General features: G+C 50.7%; 1 protein-coding gene and 1 pseudogene across 2 annotated transcripts; one reads left to right on the top strand and one right to left on the bottom strand.

The window, feature by feature from the left end:
• The first annotated feature begins 1869 nt into the window (after positions 1-1869).
• SPATA2 (spermatogenesis associated 2) lies at positions 1870-11691 on the top strand. Of its 2 annotated transcripts, XM_078443958.2 has the most exons (4): positions 1870-2002; positions 4349-5467; positions 8342-8786; positions 9711-11691. In XM_078443958.2, the coding sequence occupies exons 3-4, from the start codon at positions 8451-8453 to the stop codon at positions 10935-10937; spliced, it is 1563 nt and encodes a 520-aa protein (XP_078300084.1). In that variant the 5' UTR covers positions 1870-2002; positions 4349-5467; positions 8342-8450; the 3' UTR covers positions 10938-11691. The 2 variants fall into 2 exon arrangements, with proteins under 2 accessions (XP_078300084.1, XP_060475938.1); XM_060619955.3 differs by lacking the exon at positions 4349-5467.
• A 3212-nt stretch (positions 11692-14903) lies between these two features.
• Positions 14904-16895, bottom strand: LOC132669924 (interferon lambda-1 pseudogene; annotated as a pseudogene).
• Positions 16896-22344: the final 5449 nt, after the last annotated feature.

Here is a 22344-nt window from a genome sequence, read left to right as displayed (position 1 = left end):
GAAATTCATGCATTATTTTTTTGTGATAAAAAAAGTAAAAAATAGAAAGAAGTAGGTAGATTTTTCGTGTTGTTGGCTCTGAGGAAGTAGAGGTGCCTAATCATTGTTCACATGTCTATTATATAATCTGCTAATCATTATGTAATGAAATCTGAAAAGGATGCTTCTATCATTGCACATCACCAAGCAGAGAAATCTCAGGCCTTCAACCCCGTCTAAAAGATGAGAAACATGACTCCCTTGGGGAGACCCTGGGTCCTTTCTGATATAAAATGTCACTGCATCTCAATGACCAGGGTTTCCTACTAGTAAAGTCTCCTATAATCTGTTTCCCTTTTGGCTGCCCCAGAACCACAGAGCTGTAAGGGACTTCTTAGCCACCATTGTGCAGTCTTGTAACAGTTTCCAAAGGAAAGTTTTGAGTTGTTGCAAAGGCAGAGTTCTGTGGGACAGTTTTTCTCGCCATCACTTTGCAGATAATTAAGAGAGGAGCCTAAACCTGAGCTGATAAAGGTTGAAGTACACAAAGACCTTGAGTGGTGTTCAGATAGCAACAGATGTAGTCATCACTGCTGTTTGAAGAGCGGGTTGCTGGTTCTCCAAATGTTTCCCTGTGTATTTTGTCATTGGCTCCTCTGAGACAAGACCCAGTGGCTTTAGCTGGCGACACTAAGACTGAGAGAGAGAATCCTGCCATCAAGGAACATCTGTTGGGCACATCCAGATCAGATGCGTGCAGAGCTCAGGGGAAACACAGATGAGTAAGGAGCTCCAGGTTTTGTGGGGGTGTCAGGTTTAAAGTCAGTCTGTCTATCTATCTATCTATCTATCTATCTATCTATCTATCTATCTACTTACCTATCTTGGGAAGGAAAGAGGTGAGGGGGAAAAACATTTACACTGAGGGAACAGCATATAGAGGCACGGAGGCCAGAAGGGTAGAAGAGCATGATGGAGAAAGAGAACAGGGCATGGAGTGGGCTCCGAGACTTCAATGAATGTCTGGGGTTAAGTTTGAGAGAGAGAATCATGGTCCAATCGCAACTATGTCTGACAAAGTCTTGGATACGTGTTAGACAATCACTAAGGATTCAGTGGAGTAGTGAACCACAAAAACTGAGTCCTCGGTGAGCTCACGGTCAATATGTTTGGTGGGAGTATAGACAAGTCCAAGCCACACCATGATTGAAGCCAGTGTAGACCATGCTGGCAGTAAGGTGTCTGGTGAAAAGTCGCAAAGCAAGGAGGCAATATGAAAGGCAAGTGAAAAAGCTGAGGCTCGTACAGGCGAGGTAACTTGCCCAAGGTCACGCCCCTAGTAAGTGGCAAAGGCAAAGCTGGGAGCCCCGTTCTTAAAGACAGTCCTCTCAAGGCCTGATTCCATCTCGCGTGATCCTGGCACCTCACTTGCTCTCTTTAAGCCTCGGTATTTGTGTCTGTAAAATGGGGCGAGGACTCCAACTGTCGGCTCCTGCTCAGGCTCAGTCGGGAGAGCTGCTCGCAGATCATCTGGACAAGGGGCGAGTCCGGGAGGCGGAGGCCGGGGATCACTCAGTCAGCAGCTCCTAGCCTCCACCGCCCGGCTCCACACCGGTTCCCATGACAACCCGGCCAGCCACCATCCCGGGGCTGGCGTGCGTCACGTCCGGCTCGTTTGTTTCCGGGGCTAGTCCGAGCCGAGGCGGCGGCCCTGCCAGCCCCAGAGCCGGATTCCGCGACTCCTCCGCTCGTTCTTCTACCTCCCGCTTCTCCCTCCGTCGCCCGCGGCCATCGGCCTTGCTCCGGTACGACGCGCAGCCGCGGCCCAGCCTCCCTTTGGGCCCGCCTCCGAGAGGCGTCACTTCCTGGCCTAGTGTTTCCGGGTCGCCGCTGGTCTCGGGGTACTGGCTTCGGTCCCTTGCAGCCGGCCGGAGCGGCGAGAGCCCAGCGGGGCCCGGCTCCGGCGGCGGCCGCGGCTCCTTCTGGATACCCTCGGCCGGGGCGTCCTTGGCGGCAGTGCCGGGTGAGTGCGGGGCGGCCGCGAGCGGAAACGGCCTCCGGCGCTTCCCAGGGCAGAGGGGGCGCCCGATTCGGCGGGGCTCGGCCAACCCGAGAGCGGGGTCCCCTCGCGGCCGGCGGGGGCGGCGGGCGGGCCCGCCTTTTCTGCGTCCCGAGGGCCCAGCTTGTCCTCAGGATCCCCACTCCCCCGGAGACTGCCTCGCAGATTCCTGGGACCGGCCATGGGTGGCTCAGGGCAGCTCAGGAGGAACACCCCCTCTTCGGCGACTAACCAAGTAGGAGGCCACCCGACCCCCACCGCGAGGCGCTTACCGCGCAGTGGTCCCCAGCCCAGTGTCTGGCAGCCGATCTGGGTTTGTACTTATTGTGTGACCTTGGACAAGTCATTTCATTTTCTGAGCCTCATTTGCCTAATTACTTAAATGGGAGTGAACCTGCCTGCGAGGGCCGTAGTGGGGATGAAATGAGATAATGCTTGTGAAGCACGGTCTCTGGCATACAGCTGGCGTCCAATAAGTGATAGCGGCAGTGAATTCATTCACAAAGCCAGATGGGGCCTGAGTTTGGGACTGGGGTGTTTTTTACAACTGATACGGCCCTCAGAGACTGTAGGAATTACCAGCTTGGGAATAGCAGCCGCCAGCTCCTGTCCCCAGCAGGGAGTGGAAACTGCTTCCTTCAGAGCCTCTCTGAGAGGCAGCTGCCAGTAGGGAAGCCCGTTTTCAGCAGGTTATAGCTGGTGTTATTTTCAGAGGTTTGCAAGACCTCTCTCTGAATCTCTCTGGAATCTGATTGGGGTATGGGGGCCCTCTGGTGTTTCACAGACAGTGCAAGGTGCCTTGGATGTGTCTCAGGAACCTCGGGTTTGGAATGAGTGCAAAAGAGTGGGGCACGGAGGTGGAAGAGGTTGAATGGCTTGCTCTCCTCTTGCTGCTGTTTGGAGGCCGAGGGAACTCTGAGCTGGCTGAAGCTAGACCAGAGATCTGTAAACCTGTGGACTGGGGCAATGATGCGTCCTAAATAGCCTATGTCTGTGCAGGGAGGGGGCTCCTTCAGATGCTGCTTGGGGGATGTTTCTGCTTGAATGGGCCAGCTAAGGTAAAGCCAAGCTAATGCTTTGCTACCCCAAATCATTTCAGTTCCTTTCGGTGGGGTTTGAAACAGATACAGCTTTCCTTTGACATTATTAAAAAAAAAAAGAAAATAACCATTAAAAAAATTATCATCGTCATGAAAAAACCACCACCTCCCTGAGTGTATATGTAACATCTTCTCTCTTCATTGAGTTGCTTTTCCAAGGGAGTCCAGATTGTGGGTGCAGGGAGTGCTGACCAGGCCTCTTGGCTCTGGGCACCCGCCTGACGCTGTTAGGGATGTTCACAGTGCCATTTCCCGCTCCCCCCCCCCCCCACCAGACTGGCACGTCATGGCGCTCCAATCCTTGGGTTGCTTGGAGAAATTAACGGCTTCTGTCATTGCGCTGTCTAGTCTCCTGTAACCACGCTGTTTTTGCAGAGAGCGTGTTTTTTTGTTGTTCTTGCAGAGTGCTGGGAATAAATTGCTGGCTCTATGCTCAGAAAAGACACCAGCTATGACCAGCTACAATGCAGCCTGTATTCTCAGAAAATGTATTCAGGAGGGATGATGTCAGCTGCTTTACCACTGGCCGGTCTCTGGCCAGCCTCTTCCCTTGGCCCTTGAGCTTACATCTTAAAGAGATTTGCAGCTCTTCCAGCCCCCTTCGGCGTGGGAAGATGGGAATTTTGCTACTATAGCAATTTTTAGAACTCAAGTCTGCTTGCCCTGCCATGGGATGTTCTAACTTAGCCTAGCCCTTTCAAATAGAGCTGTCCGGCAGGTGCAGCCCAGAAGCAGCATAGAGCTTGAGTCAGGGTTTGGGCATCGGACCTTGGTGCAGACCTCAGATTCTACTTCTTCCTTCCCTGTGATTCAGGACAAGTGATTTGGCCTCGCTGAGCCTCAGTTTCCTCTTTAACCTTGGGGCTGTCCTGTGGCTTTCACTGATTTTCATTGAGCACTCAGCAGAGGGCCCTCATGTACTGATCCCTTAGTGAATGGTAGATTGTAGCAATAAATGAGTGGGGGAAACGGGGAAAAACCCAGGCCTCAGGGCCTGCCAACCCAAGTTCAAATTCCAGCTCGGACCCTTGGGAGCTCTGTTGGGCTGGTTGTTTCGTGGCTGACCTTTGGCTTCCTCCTAGAGCTGGTATAAGGATTAAATGGAATGATGCAGAAGACCCAGGACCTCGGTGACGATTCGTTCCCGTCTCCCTTTCTTTAATTACCTCTTAGCGTTCATTTTCTTTCACCTTTTTCCTCACCTACCTAGGTTGACTCAAGATTCATCATAGATGGGTTTCCCATCCTTGACTTGAGGATTTGGAACACCAACACCGATTGGGCTTTTTGGATCCCTTTTCCTTGTTTATTGTGTGCCAGCAACAAACACGGGTGTGGACTGTGATGTGATTACAGAGCAGCAGACACTGAGCTTGAGAGTGGCTGACTTTGTAAAAAAAAAAAAAAAAATCAGCCTCTATATAGGCTCAGCGCTGACTTCGTCAGAGAAAAATCACAGCCGCGTTTAGGAGGCTTCATGTCCCTTTGTTTACATTTTTCTCAGACGTACCAAAAAATAGTCCCTGGGACCAAAGGCAGGATGGAAGTTTCTCTTGTAGATACAAAATAGGAAATACATACCGGTTTTTACTGGTAAGGACAGTGATGTCTTCTCTCGGCTTGCGATACATACATTGATAGTGACCTCTTGTAAGTAGGATCGAGGGCAGGGCTGTGGCTTCCCAACTGCAGCTCCCTCCCCCCCGATTATCCCCCCACTGCACCCATCCGAGGGCCTGGCATGAGACAGGTGCTGCATAAATACTTGTTGAGCCCAGGAGTCCTGGAGGTATGGGAGGAACACGGGTGCCTCAAAAGGTCAGGCTTGGAATCTTGGGTCCAGTAGCTCTGGCTGCTTAACAGCATGTCCTGTCATGGAGCTGACCTCCCTGGAATCTTGGGAGAGCTCAATGAGAAGCTGAAGGCATGGCATCACGAACGCCTCATTCATTTCTCCTGTTTTATCAAACGCCTACTGTGTGCGAAGCTGTGTTCCAGGCACTGTGGTGAATGAAACAGATGTGGTCCTTGCCTTTGTGAAGCATGCTGGGTTACGGTGGGGGTACCAAGAGGGGAAGTTAGTAAATGAATAACGACGCTTTCAGCTGGTGATTACCCCAGGATAATGGGGTAATGAGGGACTGGGAAAGTGGGAGTCCCTGAGCTGGGGTTGTCAGCGAGGCCTCTGAGGGGTGACATTGGAGCTGAGGCCCGAAAAACGAATGTGAGCCAGCTACAGGAAGAATCGGGAAGAACATGCAGAAGGAACGACGCGGGCAAAGGTCCTGAGACAGAAGTGAGCTTTGCGTGTTTGAGGAACAACAGAAAGGTTTGTGTGGGTGGAACTTGGAAGGGGAGGACAGCTATGAGAGATGAGCAGGGGTAGACCGTGAGAAGCCTTTGGCCTTGGTCAGGAGGTAGAATTTTATCCTAATGGATTTTCATGTGCCTCCTGTGCTCCTTGGGTGTATGTGTTGAAGCACGGGGCTCCCTTGGGAGGGCAGTGGTTGGGAGAAAGTGGCCTCTCTGTCCCCACTTCTCCTGCACCTCTCACCCCTCACTTCCTGGTTAAGATCCTTGGAGTCTCCCCAAAACTGTGAAGAAGCCAGGTGAGTGGCTCATTGAGAGTGGATGATTTTATTGATGTCATGATCGTTGCCAGGTTTGTGGGCCCTTAGCACTTCCTGAGCTGAACTCAGATCTGAAGGACTGCTGGGCCTGTCCCTTCTCACTGTAGCTTCCTTCTCAGTCCCATGTGGTCTCCACAGCCAGCAGGAGCCCCCTCCACTTAGCTAGCAGGTGTTTCTGAAGCACGTACCCTGCCCGCCTCTGGTTCTGTGCTTAGTTACCTTACTGAGTAATTCAGTCAGGGTCCTTGCACCCGTGGAGCTTGTGGTCAGGATGGGTGACTGTGAAAATGCACATCCCCCACCTGGCTGGAGATATTTGCCCACGCTCACCTTACCTTCTTGAAAATGCTTGGCATTTTAGGGGTGCCTGGGTGGCTCAGTCGCTTAGGTGTCCGACTTCGGCTCAGGTCATGATCTCACTGTTCACGAGTTCGAGCCCTGTGTCAGGCCCTGTGTTGACAGCTCAGAACCTGGAGCCTGCTTCAGATTCTGTGTCTCCTTCTCTCTGCCCCTCCCCTGCTTTTGCTCTGTCTCTCTCTCAAGAAAAAAAATAAAACGCCTGGCATTTTGGCAGGGGTATAGCACCTTCAGATACCAGGAATAGCTGTTCATGTTTTTCAAGGGCGTATTTCGAGCCAGCCCTCTGTGAAGACCTTTATATCCTGATCATCATCCTTACACCGACTCTGAACTCTAGGTACTATGATCAACCCCCACTGTCAGATGAGAAAACAAGCCCAGAGAGGCTGAGCAGTTTATCTGACTGGCCCAGAGAAGCAGACCGAGGATTCACACTTAGGCAGTCAGGCTTCTGGATCTGTTCATAGATCAGATCTGTGCTGTGCTGCCTCCTGTGGCCCCGGCAGTACCCTCGATGAATGCAGGTTTGCTCCCAGCATTGTGGCACCGACCATGCTGGTTACTCTGTGTGTGTTCTAACCAGTGGCCCCGCAGACAGCAAGTGTTCAGATTCGGGCGCCTGAGTGGCCCAGCAGTTGAGTCAGTTAACTTGATTTTGGCTCAGGTCATGAGCTTACGGTTCATGAATTCAAGCCTCGAGTCAGAGCATGCTTGGGATTCTCTAACCGCCCCCCCCTTCCCCCCCCGCCTCGTGCCCATGTGCACTCATTTTTTCTCTCTTAAAATAAATAAATTAAAAAAAAAAAAAAGTACAAATTTGGTGTGCCCCAACTCAGAATGTTCTGTCCTGTCCATTGGAACTGTAAACCTCTCCTAAGTATAGGGGAATAAGCTATAGGTATTGGAGAACTGTAAACCTTTCCTAAGGTATCAGGCTGTCGGAGATCCTCCAGGGGGCATCAGCCAGTGTGGTCTTCCTTTAAAGTTGCAGATGTGATCACGGCCCTCCCTGCCTTGCTTTGAGCTCTTCTGGGGCTTCACATGCCTCTTGGAATAAAATACACAGTTCTTCACACGCTCTGCTCTCTGAGCCTCAAGGCACAGGATCCTGCCCTGCTGGTGCCTGCGGCTTCATCTCTGGTCACTCCCCTCCCCCTGGCCGCTTCAGCCATCCTGGCCTTCTTTGTGTTCGCCAAGATCCTTCCTGCCTCAGGAAAGCAGGGAGTGGTGGGTAAGGGCGTCGACCTTGGAGCCCAGCTGCCAGGGCTCTCATCTCAGCCCTGCCTCTTCGTGGTTCTGTAACTTTGGGCACGTTCTTTACATTTCTCTGCCTTGGCTTTTGCACCTGTAAAACGGGGATCAGAGTAGTAGTGCCCGTGTCTCCTAGGGTGGTTTAAGAAGACGAAGGGCATTAGTGTGCATGAGTGAGTGCCTGGCAGCATTAGCTCAGGGCCTTCCTCCCTAGGGACGCCTCTGATGTTACATTCCCCTCCCACTCTTGGCCTGGCAAACTCCTCATCCTTCAAGTCTAACCTTCATTGCCTGGGGTGGGGGTAGGGAGATACCTATTTATTTATTTAAATTCAAGTTAGTTAACATACAGTGTAGGAGTAGAACCCAGTTAGTGATTCCTCACTTACACATGACACCCAGTGCTCGTCCCAACAAGCGCCCTCCTTAATGCCCATCCCCCATTTAGCCCATCCCCCCACCCACCTCCTCTCCAGCAACCCTCAGTTTGTTCTCTGTATTGAAGAGTCTCTTATGGTTTGCCTCCCTGTTTTTATTTTTCCTTCCCTTCCCCTGTGTTCATCTGTTTTGGTTCTTAAATTCCACATATGAGTGAAATCATAGGATATTTGTCTTTCTCTGACTTATTTCACTTAGCATAATACGCCCTGGTTCCAGGGGGTGGGGGGGATTTTTTAAACTTTCTCCTCCTCCCTACAAAACCAGGTTGGGTGCTCCTAATCACATTCTTCATTTATGAGTTCAGCAAAGTCAAGGACCTACCTGTCTTGTTTCTACCACAGCTTTGCAACATAGTACGTGTTCAGTTAAATGTGCTGCATGGATGCGCAGAGAGGGGCCCGGGGCTGGTGGTGCCCAGTTGTAGCTCAGGCCAGTTCTGACTTGCGTTTTGCCTCGGCAGCCACAAGCTGGTACGTGGACCCGTTCGAGGAATGATGTGCTTCTTGTTCTTCCCCTTCCAGCGCATGCCCCTAGTCCAGGTGGGCAGCATGTCAGTGCTTTTGGCGATGTCACTGCCTCGAACCCAGAAGCCATGGAGGAGATAAGGTAGCCCCCCCGTCCCTGGATCGGATGGGGAAGCCCAGTTCAATGGATACAAAATACAAGGATGATTTATTTCGGAAGTACGTGCAGTTCCACGAGGGCAAAGTGGATGCCACCCCCAGCAAGCAGCGGCCTGGCAACGATGAGTACCTGCGGGTCGCAGCCTCGACCCTGCTCAGCCTGCACAAGGTGGATCCCTTTTATCGATTCCGGCTGATCCAGTTCTATGAGGTGGTGGAGAGCTCCCTGCGCTCGCTGAGCTCCTCCAGCCTGCGGGCTTTGGCCTGCGCCTTCAGTGTGCTGGAAACGGTCGGTGTCAACCTCTTCCTCTACCCGTGGAAGAAGGAATTCAGAAGCATCAAGGTAAGGTCTGGGGAAGGGCCATGCACACCGGTCTCCCTTCTTGCCCCTCCCAGTCCGACCTGAGAGGGCTTGTGCCAGTTACATCCCTCCTCTGCCTGCAGACCCGTCCGGGTATCTTGCCCACCGCCTTTGGTCCAACAACTAGAAGTACCCCCTTCTGTTCCCCACCTTGCCGGTCTGACCAGTGTCCTCTCTTTACTGAGTCCCTGCCCCTGGCAACTCCCGTCTGAAGCTGTGAAGTTGGAAAGGCAGGCAGCACCCTGGTGACGCAGGACCTCGAAGCCCAGGGCAAAGGGCTTGAATTTGCCCTAAGTAGGCCGAGAGGCAAGGCAGACCCGGATCGGGTTTACATTTGGAAAGCATTCTGTTGTATGGGAAGGAGACCAGTGGGGCGGTGAGACCAGTTAGGAGGCTGCTGCAGACGCCGGGGTCCCCTGAGAGGCGGTTCTCACTAAGTGGGAACAGACAGGAGAGTGGAGGATGGATTTAAGAGAGCGAGAGAATTCTGAATCGTTCCGAAGGCAGCGATGGCTCAGGAGAGTTGCCACAAAGCCAGGCTTTTGTTCTTCAGAACTCCGCAGAAATCCAGAAAGGAATATTCTTCCTGCTCATTGGGCCTTCCGCCTCGGCTCTGATCCCCTCTCTTCACCAGCTTTGCCCTGTTTCCTCAAATGGTGCAGAGCCGCGGAAGCCCGAACAGGGAGCTGGTGGCTTTGTGCCCTCCCGCTCCAGGCGGTGCCCGTGCAGCTCCCCTCGCCCCGTGTGCCCAGCTGGCCTCTGTCTGCTACACGGCGGGGAGGAGGGGGGGGACTGCTGAGATCTTTCCCTCTCTCCTCCCCCTGCTCACACACGGGTGTGCTCAGACCACGTGTGCCTCAGAGAGCAAATCCCGCCTCTCTTTTTCTGCCCCCTTCCTTCTCCTAGACCTACACGGGCCCCTTCGTTTATTACGTCAAGTCGTCGTTGCTGGAAGAGGACATCCGAGCCATCCTGCATTACATGGGCTACGTGCCCGAGTTAGGGACTGCGTACAAACTCAAAGAGCTTGTGGAGACCCTCCAGGTGAAGATGGTCTCCTTTGAGCTCTTTCTGGCCAAGGTGGAGTGTGAGCAGATGCTGGAAATCCACTCACAAGTCAAGGACAAGGGCTACTCCGAGCTGGACGTGGTGAGCGAGCGCAAGAGCAGCGCGGAGGACGTGCGGGGCTGCTCGGAGGCCCTGCGGCGCCGGGCTGAGGGCCGGGAGCACCTGACGGCCTCCATGGCCCGCGTGGCGCTGCAGAAGTCAGCCAGCGAGCGGGCGGCCAAGGACTACTACAAGCCACGGGTGACCAAGCCCTCGAGGTCGGTGGACGCCTATGACAGCTACTGGGAGAGCCGGAAGCCGCCCCTGAAGGCCTCGCTGAGCCTGCGGAAGGAGCCGGTGGCCGCAGACGTGGGCGATGGCCTCAAGGACGAGATCGTCCGCCCGTCCCCCTCGCTCCTGGCCGTGTCCAGCTCCGCCCACGGAAGCCCGGACGACCTGCCGCCCCCCTCGCCGAACAACGGTCTGGGCCCGCTGCGTGGCACGTACTTCTCCGCTCAGGATGACGTGGATCTGTACACGGACTCGGAGCCGAGGGCCGCGTCCCGGAGGCAGGACGCCCTGCGGCCGGACGTGTGGCTGCTCAGAAATGATGCCCACGCCCCCTACCACAAGCGCTCGCCCCCTGCCAAAGAGTCCGCCCTGTCCAAGTGCCAAAACTGCGGTCTGTCCTGCAGCTCCTCCCTCTGCCAGCGCTGCGACGGCCTGCTTGCCGGTCCCCCGGCCCCCAGGCCCGGCGCCTTCCCCGGCAAGGCCTCTGCCCACGACAGCCTGGCCCACGGGTCGTCTCTGCGGGACAAGTACGCGGGCCAGACTCAGGGCCTCGACCGGCTGCCGCACCTCCACCCGAAACCCAAGCCCTCGGCCGCAGCCACCTCCCGCTGTGGCTTCTGTAACCGCCCGGGTGCGGCCAACACCTGCACCCAGTGTTCAAAAGTCTCCTGCGACACCTGCCTCGGCGCCTACCATTATGACCCCTGCTGCAAAAAGAGTGAGCTGCACAAGTTCATGCCCAACAACCAGCTGAACTACAAGTCCACCCAGCTCTCCCATCTCGTGTACAGATAGACTCGACCTTGCACCCCCCCTGCTCCAAGGGCTACACCACCGACTTTCTGGGTTCCCCCAGGGAAGAAGTGTTCACGCATTGATCTCGGAAGCAGAGGCCTGCCTTTGACCGTGTAGGTGTCAGGGGATCGTGGGGTCGCCCGCACCACGTGCGCGTTCACCTGGCGACCCAGGTATTTCCTTTGATGGCTGCTTTGTCACCTGACAAGGGAGAGGGTGGCACTTCCGTTCACATTCATTTTTGCTAATCTCTCCACTCCCTATTCCATTGTTTGTTTTTGAAGAAGATTTCTGTCTCGGAGACTCTTGCCACCCCCACCCCTCCCACTGCAAAGCCAACTTGGACTGGGAAGGGCCCTCCAGGTCCCCTCCAAACGCCCACCTGGAGCGCCGAGCTAGAGGCCTGTTGGCTTGTGAAATGAGCCCTCCTGCCACACCGGGCCTCTTCCAGTGGCTCATCCCTTGGCCACCCCCTTCCCGGACACAAGGATCCCCTCCTGGACTCCCCGCCCCTGACTTCCACCCGTCTGGGTTTCAAAGGTGGACTGAGTCCGGGATTCACCGAACGGCATCCTGTTGCCACCACAGCTCAGTTCAGCCCGTGGCGTTTGTGCACTTTGCTCCGACGCACTGAAGCGTGGACCTTCCACGGCAGGATGGACTTCTCCCCCTTTCTGTTGTTTGCACATGCCCCTCTTACTGTACTGTAAATAGACATTTTTGAGATTTATTTTTAAATAAATATTCAACTTGCCGTGTGTTTCACAGTGGTTAAAACATTGATCATGTAGCTATTTATACAAACGGCCTGGGTTCTTTAGTCTTCCAAGGGAGGGTCTCCTCCCCTTCCGTGTTGTGTCCTACACCACAGCCCAAGGGTCGAGCAGAGAGTGTGGGGGCAGAGGAGGAACAGACGATGTCCCAGAATTGGTGGCGAGCCACTGTCTTCCCTCCAATAAATCTCTATATACCTACCTCCAGCATACACTTAGGGGGCTAGTGCGGGCCGGGAGTTCTGTGCACCTGCGGACTGTGATACCCTAGTGACCCTTCAGGAACCTCACCCTGCGGACCTACAGCCTGGTCTTTGCCATTTGCTGCGTGTGAACCTGCACTCCGAACTTCTTGAGTCTCGTTTGAGCAGGAACGTCATTTGGGATCTCCCCGCCCCTCCATCTCAGCCTTCTTCGCCTCTTTCCAGGACTCCTCTGCCACGTCGGTGATCTTTTTGCACTAAAAGTGGGCCCGAGTCAGCGTGTGCCCATCAGACGGACGTCTCCTGAGATGCTCAGCTGAGCCTAAGCGCTTCCAAACCTGAAGGCCCCTTAAACTCCTCATGTGAATGACCCCTGGATGTTGCTTTTGGGGTGCAGAGCAGGAGTGGGGCAAGAGTTTGAAACTAAAAACCGCTTCCTTGTGAACTAACATATCTTAGCCATACGTGTTTGTGATGTACAGAATATAGGAATTTACGTGCAGTGGGTTTTCTGGTAGAAAGGAGGTGTTCGGCTCTCGAACACATTGAGCTCTGGCTGAATCCTGAGGCCACTGTGAATTTGCTGATGTTCTTCCAATGCAGTGGAGTGATTTTAAGGTTTTCCAAATCTTCTGTGGCTCTTTTTTATATATCTAGTACAGCACATGTAGATACTCAATGTGTATATACAGCTGAGTTTCAACACCTTTATTACTGAGACCAGCCCGTTCTGGGGTCATCATCTTTGATGTTCTTCCTTCCCACGTTTCAGAAGTGTCGATGCCTGTTTTACTCCTGAGAGCTCTAGTTTTCTAGTTTTCCGTTCCCAGATCGCTCCAGCACTACAGGAACTTTTAAGCGACTGTGAGGCCAGGTAGCTTCCACGGTGGGCAGGAGCAGGAGTGCCCACCTCGTCCTGGGAGAGAAAGTCCGGCACACGTGTCATCATGGAGATACCGTGTTTATAGACTGGAATAGGAGATCTCTGACCGTGTCCTTGGCGTGTACCTTACTGTATGAGGTTGCTGTGATTGAGATGGGTAAATACATGCTAATTTAAAAAGACAGATGTTTTGCGATTGCTTTCTATCAAGAGTTGAAATGTTGAGAGATGACTCAAAAAAATAATAAAGTGTCTTCCATTATTAAACAAAGTGTTTGGAGTTTTATGTCCCTCCCTCCCTGCTGCTTTTGAGGTTTGGGCTGCTTGGATTGTTTGTTTGTTTTGCTCAAGCTGTATCCTCTGATGACAGGACTCTCATTTTCTCTTCCACAAAACTGATAACTTGATGAGAGCCCCGCTTTCGAGTGCTTACTCTGTGAGCCGGGTACTTTGCATGCTGACCCTTCACATGCGTGATTCCACAGAATAGTCTCCGTCATCCTGTAAACTAGGTAGTGTTACGATCCCCACCTGTAAGGTGGGGAAACTGAGGTGTGCAAAGTTGAGCCATGTTTCTTAGGAGTGGGACTACATACTCCAGGAGAAATGATTGTTGGTGGTGACTGACAGGCATTAAATAACATTGAAGGACATTATGAAAAAAATTAATTACGTTTTTCTTTCAATCCGTTTAAATGCCTTAAGGAGAAAGTCCATTTAACGCTAGCTTGTCTTTACCAAAGAGGAAGCAGGTGTTAGGCTCGGAGCCTTAGGCAGAGTCTTAGCTAGGTGTTCCGTTACCTTCTGTCTGGAGCAGGCCGTACTGCTTTTCCATCTATAGCAATGACAAGAGATCACTTTAAAAATCAACGTAAGTGTTTTTCAAAAGGAGGGTTTGCAAGATACGTGGCAAAAATCTTGAGGGTGGCATAAGAGCAGCTGTGATTTGGGACATCCTGGCTTTTAAAAACTTTTTTTTAATGTTTATTTATTTTTGAGGGGGGGGAGGGGCAGAGAGAGGGGGAGACACAGAATCCAAAGCAGGTTCCAGGCTCTGAGCTGTCAGCACAGAGCCCGACGCGGGGCTCGAACCCACGAACCGTGAGATCATGACCTGAGACGAAGCTGGACACTTAACCGACTGAGCCACCCAGGCGCCCTGGGACATCCTGGCTTTTGGTAGCAGCAGGGTCTCTGCATGATGGTGACCACTGCTGGGTTGGCCCCTACAAGGCATCTCAGCAGTCAGAGAATAGCAGGTTTCTCCATTTCGTGCGCCGGTGAACAAATAATCCAGGCCTCGGGCCAGACCGAGGCCCAAGAGCTGGGTTGGGTTTTAGCTGCAGCCCAGGAAATGGCACCGCCAGGAAGAGCAGCTTCCTAGAGATGCGCACCTAGCCTGGGAGAGCCGAGGAAGGCAGACACTCGCTGCTGCACCCGGAGCAGAGTGGTGGCTTCAGAGCCGATTGCTTAATCTGTGTATGTAAACGACAAGCATGTTTAACATCATCGTGCCCGCCAGCTGCCCAGTAGCTCTGCTGCCCGCTTTGAGCACCGATCTGTGGCACCCCGCCCGCCTGATTACCAGTCTCAGAGAGAGAGAGAGAGAAGAGCTGTGGCAGACACTTTGAGTTGAACCCCCGTCTCCTCTCACCCTTTCTCCTTTGGTAATAGAAGCCCTGATTTTTAGACACATGGCCATCCAGAGTAAAGACTGCCTTCCCCAGCCGCTCCTGCAGCCAGGCGTGGTCATGTGGCCGTGTCTGGGCAGTGGGACGGAGAAGTGGTTCGTGTGGCTTCTCAGACATGTCTTTGAAGGATCTTTTCTTCTTCCCACCCGAGCCTCCTTCCTGGCTGGAATGGAGCGGCCCAGGGAGACTCTGAGGCGGAAGCCAAGTGATGAGGGAGGGGCCGTTGGGAGCGGCTGGGTCCCTGATGCTTAAGAAGCCGCCATCATAGCCAGCCTGCCCTGCCTACCTCCAGAGTTTTTATGTGAGAGAGGAATGAGCCATTATCTTGCTTAAATGCCACCCCCCTCCCCCGGCCCATATTCTCATTTAAGAAGCCATCTTATTTACAAAAGAGGTACAAATGAACCCAGCTTCCATGATTTAACAGCTACCGACTTGTGGCCAACCTGGTTTCCTTTTTACCTGTCCGTCCACTTCCCTCCTAAATTCCTTTGAAGGAAATTCCAGACATCTGCTTCAGTGGAATATTTCAGTATGTGTCTCTAAAAGACAAGGGACTTTTAAAACACCATACCATTATCACATCTAAATTTTTATAATTCTTTAATAGCGATAGATAGGCAGTCAATGTTCCGATGTCCAGTTGTATAAATTCATATTAAAAAAATTGTTTTTTAACGTTTATTCATCTTTGAGAGACAGAGAGAGACAGAGCATGAGCGGGGAAGGGGCAGAGAGAGGGAGACCCAGAATCCGAAGCAGGCTCCAGGCTCCGAGCTGTCAGCACAGAGCCCGACGCGGGGCTCGAACTCAACGAACCGCAAGATCATGACCTGAGCCGAAGTTGGACGCTCGATCGACTGAGCCACCCAGGTGCCCCTAAATTCATATTTTAAAAACAGTTTGTATCAGGGCTCAAATAAGGTCTCCACATTGCATTTCGTGGATAGACCTTTAAATCACCGTTACCCTCAAAGCTGTTCGTGTAGAGTATAGGGACCCTATCTTTCTCTTTTTTTTTCCTTGAAATGTTTTTGTCAAGCTGGATTTTTAGTCCTTTAGAGTTCGCTAGAGTCTGCACTTTGCTGACTGCAGCTCCCACTGTTGTTTAACGTGTTCCTCTGTTCTCTCCATCTCCGGAGCAGTTGGCTCTTTTTTTTTCTCTCTTCCTTACTGTTTATTTGCTGCACATTGCACAAAAGTAGAAAAATAAACATTTCTTATGGCTATGGAGCGGGGCTGCAGGTCCATAAATAAGGGATTGAAAGGAAATAACTTAAGGAAGGATGAGGCCTGGTGCATACAGAAGGTCTGGGTCCCGGACGGGCTGGGGTCGGGTCCAGGTTTTCAGACGCACAGGTCTCCACTGGTGACACACTTCAGGTCCCGTGTGAGGAGGCGGAAGAGGTTGAACGTGACGGAGGCCTCGAGGCACCCCTGGGACTCCTCTGGGGCCCTCTGGAGCCGGTGCAGCCAGTGGTGCAGGCGGCCGCGGGGTCTGGGTCCCGCCGTGGGCTGAGCCCGGACACAGGCCTGGAGCTCGGAGTGGATGTGGCGCAGCACACGAAGGGGCTGGTCCAGGACGACGCCCAGGGATGAGTCAGTCACGTTCCCCAGGACCTTCAGCGTCAAGTCTAGTTCAGCCTCCAAGGCCGCAGGGCGCTCCCAGGCCTGCAGTCGAGTCAGGTCCCTGGTCCTGGGGAAGAGGCGAGAGCCACAGCTCCAGTTCTTCGGCGGGAGTGACTCTTCTAAGGCGTCCCTGGCCTTCTTGAAGGCTTCTAGCTCCCTCGGCGACAGAGGTGGGAACTTGCCCACGTGGCAGCCCCTCCTGGTTGGGGGGGGCCTGGAAGTGGGGACAGGGCCCGCGCTGGTCAAGCCCAGCCCCACGGTCACCAGCACCACAACCCAAGCTGGAGCCATGGCCCGATCTCGACTGCTTCCCCGGCCGCATGGCTCCGCTTTTAGCCAGGCTCGCTGGGCAATCCCAGCTGATGTATGTAAAGTGAAAAGGCAAGTGGAAATTGGAATCTCCGCTGGGCCTGAAAAGGCCTGAGTAGGCGGAGCCAGGCGCTGAAGCAGGTGAGCACGTGGGCGTGGGCTAGGCTGCCTGAGCCGCAGAGAAAGGGCATCCGACGGGTCCCTTCCCTGGACTTGTGCCGAGAAGGAAAGAGAAACTGAAATTCCCTCATAGGAGAACGCCTTGTTTCTGAGAAGTCCAGGGTCTGGACAGTCGCGTTTCGGACTCTCTGGGGCAGCCTTCAGCTGACTGTGGGGAGCCCCTTACCGAGGCCGAGGCAGGTGCCGGGGCGAGGGGTGTGGGCCAGGGTGCCTGAGCGGCAGAGGCGGCTTCCCTTCGAAGCGCAGTCTTCGTTGGCTGTGGTCCCATTCGTGTACTTTTGCTTCTGTTACCCGTGCTTTTGGTGTCACATCCAGGAAATCGTTGCCAGATTCACTGTCACGAAACTTTTTGCTGCGTTTTCTTCTAGGAGTTTTATAGTTTTAGATCTTACATTTAGGCCTTTAATCCATTTGGAGTTAAGTTTTATATGTGGCGTAAGGTAAGGTCTAACTTCAGTCTTTTGCGTTTGGATCTCCAGTTTCCCCACCACCATCTGTTGAGACTGTCCTTGCCCTATTGTATGTTCTTGGTACCCTTGTTGAAGCTCATTTGATCATATATGCGAGGGTTTATTGGGCTCTATTCTGTTCCATTGGTCTTTAAGTCTATCTTTATGCCAGTACTACAGTTGTTTTTTTTTTTAATTTTTTTCAGTGTTTATTTATTTTTGAGAGACAGAGACAGAGTGGGAACGGGGGAGGGGCAGAGAGAGAAGGAGACACAGAATCCGAAGCAGGATCCAGGCTCCGAGCTGTCAGCACGGAGCCCGATGCGGGTCTTGAACTCACGAACCATGAGATCATGACCTGAGCCGAGGTCGGACACTTAACCGAACTGAGCCACCCAGGCGCCCCCCAGTACTACAGTATTTTGATTACTGTAGCTTTGTATATAATATGTTTTGAAATCAGGAAGACTGTTTCAACTATTCAGGGTACCCCCTTGAGATCCAGTATAAATTTTTTTTTTTTGCCTTTTTAAATTGTGGGAAAAAAAGCAAAAGAAGAACAATATTTCATGACATGTGGAAATTACATGAAGTTCAAGTTTCAATGTCCATAAATAAAGCTTTGTTGGAACCTAGCCATGCTCATATCTGTGGCTGCTTTCAGGTTACAGCAGCAGAGTTGAACAGTTGTGTGGCCCTCAAAGCTGGAAATATTTATTATCAGTCCCTTTATAGAAAATGTTCCCTGACCTATGGTCTGAAAGTCCAAGAAGGCCAGTGGTCCCTGACCCAGCTGCTACTCTGGGAGAATCACGGACGATCTGGTTGGTGCATGATGGCCCCACTCTCTACTTTCTTCTCCAGCTCACAGTACAGATAAGTAATATTTCATTTTCTTCCAACATCTTCATATCAGCTCTGTGGTCATACTGTGACAAGCCTGTGACAAGTTGTGAAAAGCAATTTCTCAGGGAAGAGGAGGAGTTCCCCTCCCCCACCAGCTTTTTCTTTTTAAATTTTATTATTTTTTAAAATTTACATCCAAGTTAGTTAGCATCTAGTGCAACAATGATTTCAGGAGTAGATTCCTTAGTGCCCCTCACCCATTTAGCCCATCCCCCCTCCCACAACCCCTCCGGTAACCCTCTGTTTGTTCTCCATATTTAAGAGTCTCATGTTTTGTTCCCCTCCGTTTTTATATTATTTTTGCTTCCCTTCCCTTATGTTCATCTGTTCTGTGTCTTAAAGTCCTTGTATGAGTGAAGTCATAGGATATTTGTCTTTCTCTAATTTCACTTAGCATAATACCCTCTAGTTCCATCCATGTAGTTGCAAAAGATTTCATTCTTCTTTACTGCTGAGTAATACTCCATTGTGTATGTGTGTGTGTGTGTGTGTGTGTGTGTGTGTGTGTATACATCTTTATCCATTCATCCATCGATGGCCATTTGTGCTCTTTCCATAATTTGGTTATTGCTGAAAGTGCTGCTATAAACATTGGGGTGCATGTTTTCTTTCGAAACAGCACACCTGTATCCCTTGGATAAATGCCTAGTAGTGCAATTGCTGGGTCGTAGGGTAGTTCTATTTTTAGTTTTTTGAGAACCTCCACACTGTTTTCCAGAGTGGCTGCACCAGCTTGCATTCCCAAGATCCAGTATAAATTTTAGGACCATTTTTTTCTAGTTCTGCAAAAATGCCATTGGGATTTTGACAGGGATTGATTGCATGGAATCAGTAGATTGCTTTGGGTAGTATGGACACTGTTATAATATGAAGTCTTCCAACCCATGAACACAAAATATCTTTCCATTTATTTGTGTGTTCTTTAATTCCTTCCAGTAATGTTTTATAGTTTTCAGGGTACAAATCTTTCACTTCCTTGCTTGAGTTTATTCCTAATGATTTTATTCTTTTTTTTTTTTTTTTTTAATTTTTTTTTTTAACGTTTTATTTTATTTTTGAGACAGAGAGAGACAGAGCATGAACGGGGGAGGAGCAGAGAGAGAGGGAAACACAGAATCTGAAACAGGCTCCAGGCTCTGAGCTGTCAGCACAGAGCCCGACGCGGGGCTCGAACTCACAGACCGTGAGATCATGACCTGAGCTGAAGTCGGAAGCTTAACCGACCAAGCCACCCAGGCGCCCCTGATTTTATTCTTTTTGATGCTACTGTGAATGGGATTGTTTTTATAATTTCATTTTCAGATTTCTCATTGTGTATGTATAGAAGGCAACTGATTTTTTTTTTTTTATGTGCTAGTTTTGTATCCTGCAACTTGGTTGAATTCATTTATTCTAACAGGTTTCGTGTGTGTGTGTGTGTGTGTGTGTGTGTGAAATCTTTAGGGTTTTCTACATATTAAGATCTTGTTATCTGAGAATAGATGCAATTTTGTTTCTTTCCAATTGGGATGCCTTTTATTTCTTTTTCTTACCTAATTGCTCTGGCTGACTTCCAGTACTGTGTTGAACTCAAGTGGCAAGAGTAGGCATCCTTGTCTTGTTCCTGATATTAGAGGAAAAGCTTTCTGTCTTTTACCATTGGGTATGATGTTCACTGGGACACATAGGTTTTCTTTTTTTTTAATTAAAACAATTTTTTAATGTTTATATTTGAGAGAGAGAGAGAGAGAGAGAGAGAATGCGAGCAGGGGAGGGGCAGAGAGAAAGGGAGACACAGAACCTGAAGCAGGCTCCAGACTCTGAGCAGTCAGCACAGAGCCCGAATCAGGGCTCGAACTCACAAACTGTGAGATCATGACCTGAGCTAAAGTCGGATGCTGAACCGACTGAACCACCCAGGCGACCCAGACACATAGGTTTTCATATGTAGCCTTTATTATGTTGAGGTCATTTCTTACTATTCCTACTTTGTGGAGTATTTTTATCATGAAAGTGTTTTGAATTTTGTTAAATGCTTTTTCTCTGCATCGACTGAGGTGACTTTTTTTGTCTTCCATTCTATTAATGTGGCATATCTCATGGTAGTTGACTTTTGAGGCTTGCTCAGATTTGGTTTGCGTTTTGGGGATGTTGTATTCTTTCATCAGGAGGCACATGATGTTGGATTCTCTCCTTTTGGGAGAGTAGCAGCCATTAGGACTGTTTAGTCCTTAGACCGGTCATTTCATTGGAAGTTGCAACACGTAGATATTCCAATGCTAGTATTCCTTCTTTGTTTGGCAACTGGGATACTTCTATAAAAAGAAACTTCCCTGTGGTGGTGTGAATCTACGTATGTGATCAAATTGTATAGAACTAAATACACACTCTCACACCAGTGCATGTAAAACTGGTACAATTTGAACAAGATGTGTGGCTTGTACCAATGTTAGTTTTCTCGTTGTGATACTTTCTGTAGTTGTGCAAGATGTCACCACTGAGGAAACTGGGTGCAGGGTACTGGGACCTTTTAGTATTATTGTTTTGCAACTTCCTGTAAATTTATAATTATTTTTTTGAAAAGAAAATGAAACTTTTTTCAGCTAGTATTTGACTACCAGTAGTCTAGTTTAAGCGAGATCAACGCTTAATTATTTGCCTTTATTACCATTTTTTTTTTTTAATATTTATTTATTCTTGAGACAGAAAGAGAGACAGCATGAACAGGGGAGGGTCAGAGGAAGAGGGAGACACAGAATCTGAAACAGGCTCCAGGCTCTGAGCTGTCAGCACAGAGCCCGACGCGGGGCTCGAACCCACGGACCACGAGATCATGACCTGAGCCGAAGTCGGATGCTCAACCAACTGAGCCACACAGGCGCCCCAATTATTACCATTTTTTTAGTAAGCTTAAGGCCCAGCGTGGAGCTTGAAGTGATGACCCTGAGATCAAAAGTCAAGTCATGGGCCAGCCAAGTGCCCCTCTTTGCCTTATTTTTACTTAATGAGCTGATGCCTTAGAATCCCCCAACAGTGACTGATTTTTTTAAAGTATGAACTCACTGATTTCAGTATGTTTTAAATATTTCAGTCCTATACATTATTGTTATTGGTGCTCAGATTCCTGTGTTTGGCCAGGAGGGACCTCTTCCAGTCCTTCCTGAATCCTTTTGACTTGACCCTGGAACCTTTGATTGCCTCCACTCTCTGGTAGGACAGGGTGCTCCAAGTTCATCTTGTACATTTCCTCCCCAGGTCCTGGAATCACGTTTCTCCAGAGAGGGGTCCTGTCACTGTGAAGTGACATTTGGAGACCACGGTCTGAGAGCTAGGGATGCTCACTGCCACTGGGCTAGTCATTGCTTCTTGGTCTTTTTTTTTTTTTTTTTAATTTTTTTTTTCAACTTTTTTTTATTTATTTTTGGGACAGAGAGAGACAGAGCATGAACGGGGGAGGGGCAGAGAGAGAGGGAGACACAGAATCGGAAACAGGCTCCAGGCTCCGAGCCATCAGCCCAGAGCCTGACGCGGGGCTCAAACTCACAGACCGCGAGATTGTGACCTGGCTGAAGTCGGACGCTTAACCGACTGCGCCACCCAGGTGCCCCAACTTCTTGGTCTTTTTTATGAGCAGAGTTTACGTTCTTTCCAGAACAAAATATGTCATAAGATCACACTTCTACTTTAAATTAAAATTCAGGACTATAGGATCTTTACTTAACCTCATCAGTCTGTTTTTCCCATGCTAGGAATCCTGGTTCTCAGGGACTCCAGGAAAGCCATCACGGATTTTAATTTCGCCACCTATGACGAGACCTACTGTTGACCGAGAGGAGGGAGTCATGGTGTGGGGTGGCCCCTTGGAGCGAGTCTCAGTTACACACCCCTCCCCTCTACTGAGTGGGGCATGACAGAGGCTCTGGTTTGCAACTTCACAGGTAGGGTTCACTCCTGGCTGCCCATGGTTCCATTAGTAAACGAGACATCAGAGATAGGTGAAGCCAGAGTGGGGGGAATGCGGTTCAAATGCAGTTCTGTACCTTCCCTTCCCTGCCCCAGATGAGCCCCTGCTCCCAGTGTCAACCTTCCCAGCCCTTACACTTTCACCACACTTGTCCACATCCTTAAGCACCTCATGTCACGTCGTTTCGCGTGGTTTTATACGTGCTCGCCAGCAGCTTGCTGTCCCCTCCTCTCGCTGTTCTGAGATTTATCTGTGCTGATATGTTCATGCAAGTTTCACTTGTTCACCCATCCTTTCTCACCGCTGCACAGAATACCTTGCGTGACTGCCACAGCTTATCCTGGAGAGAAACATTTAGCTTGTTTCTAATCATGTGCTATTGCAAATATTCTTACAGGTGTCTCCTGGGGCAAGAGTGTGTAAGAATTTCTCTAGGGCAGG

The sequence above is a fragment of the Panthera onca genome, chromosome A3, assembly GCF_046562875.1.
Source record: "Panthera onca isolate mPanOnc1 chromosome A3, mPanOnc1 haplotype 2, whole genome shotgun sequence".
Classification (NCBI taxonomy): Eukaryota; Metazoa; Chordata; class Mammalia; order Carnivora; family Felidae; genus Panthera; species Panthera onca.
The sequence above is the reverse complement of the archived record's forward strand: the minus strand, read 5'-3'. Positions and strand labels throughout refer to the sequence as shown.

Coding starts and splice junctions, on each gene's coding strand:
- SPATA2 (XM_060619955.3), top strand. CDS start 8,451: ATGGGGAAGCCCAGTTCAATGGATACAAAATACAAGGATGATTTATTT. Junction 8,787..9,710: donor AGGAATTCAGAAGCATCAAG/GTAAGGTCTGGG, acceptor TCCTTCTCCTAG/ACCTACACGGGCCCCTTCGT.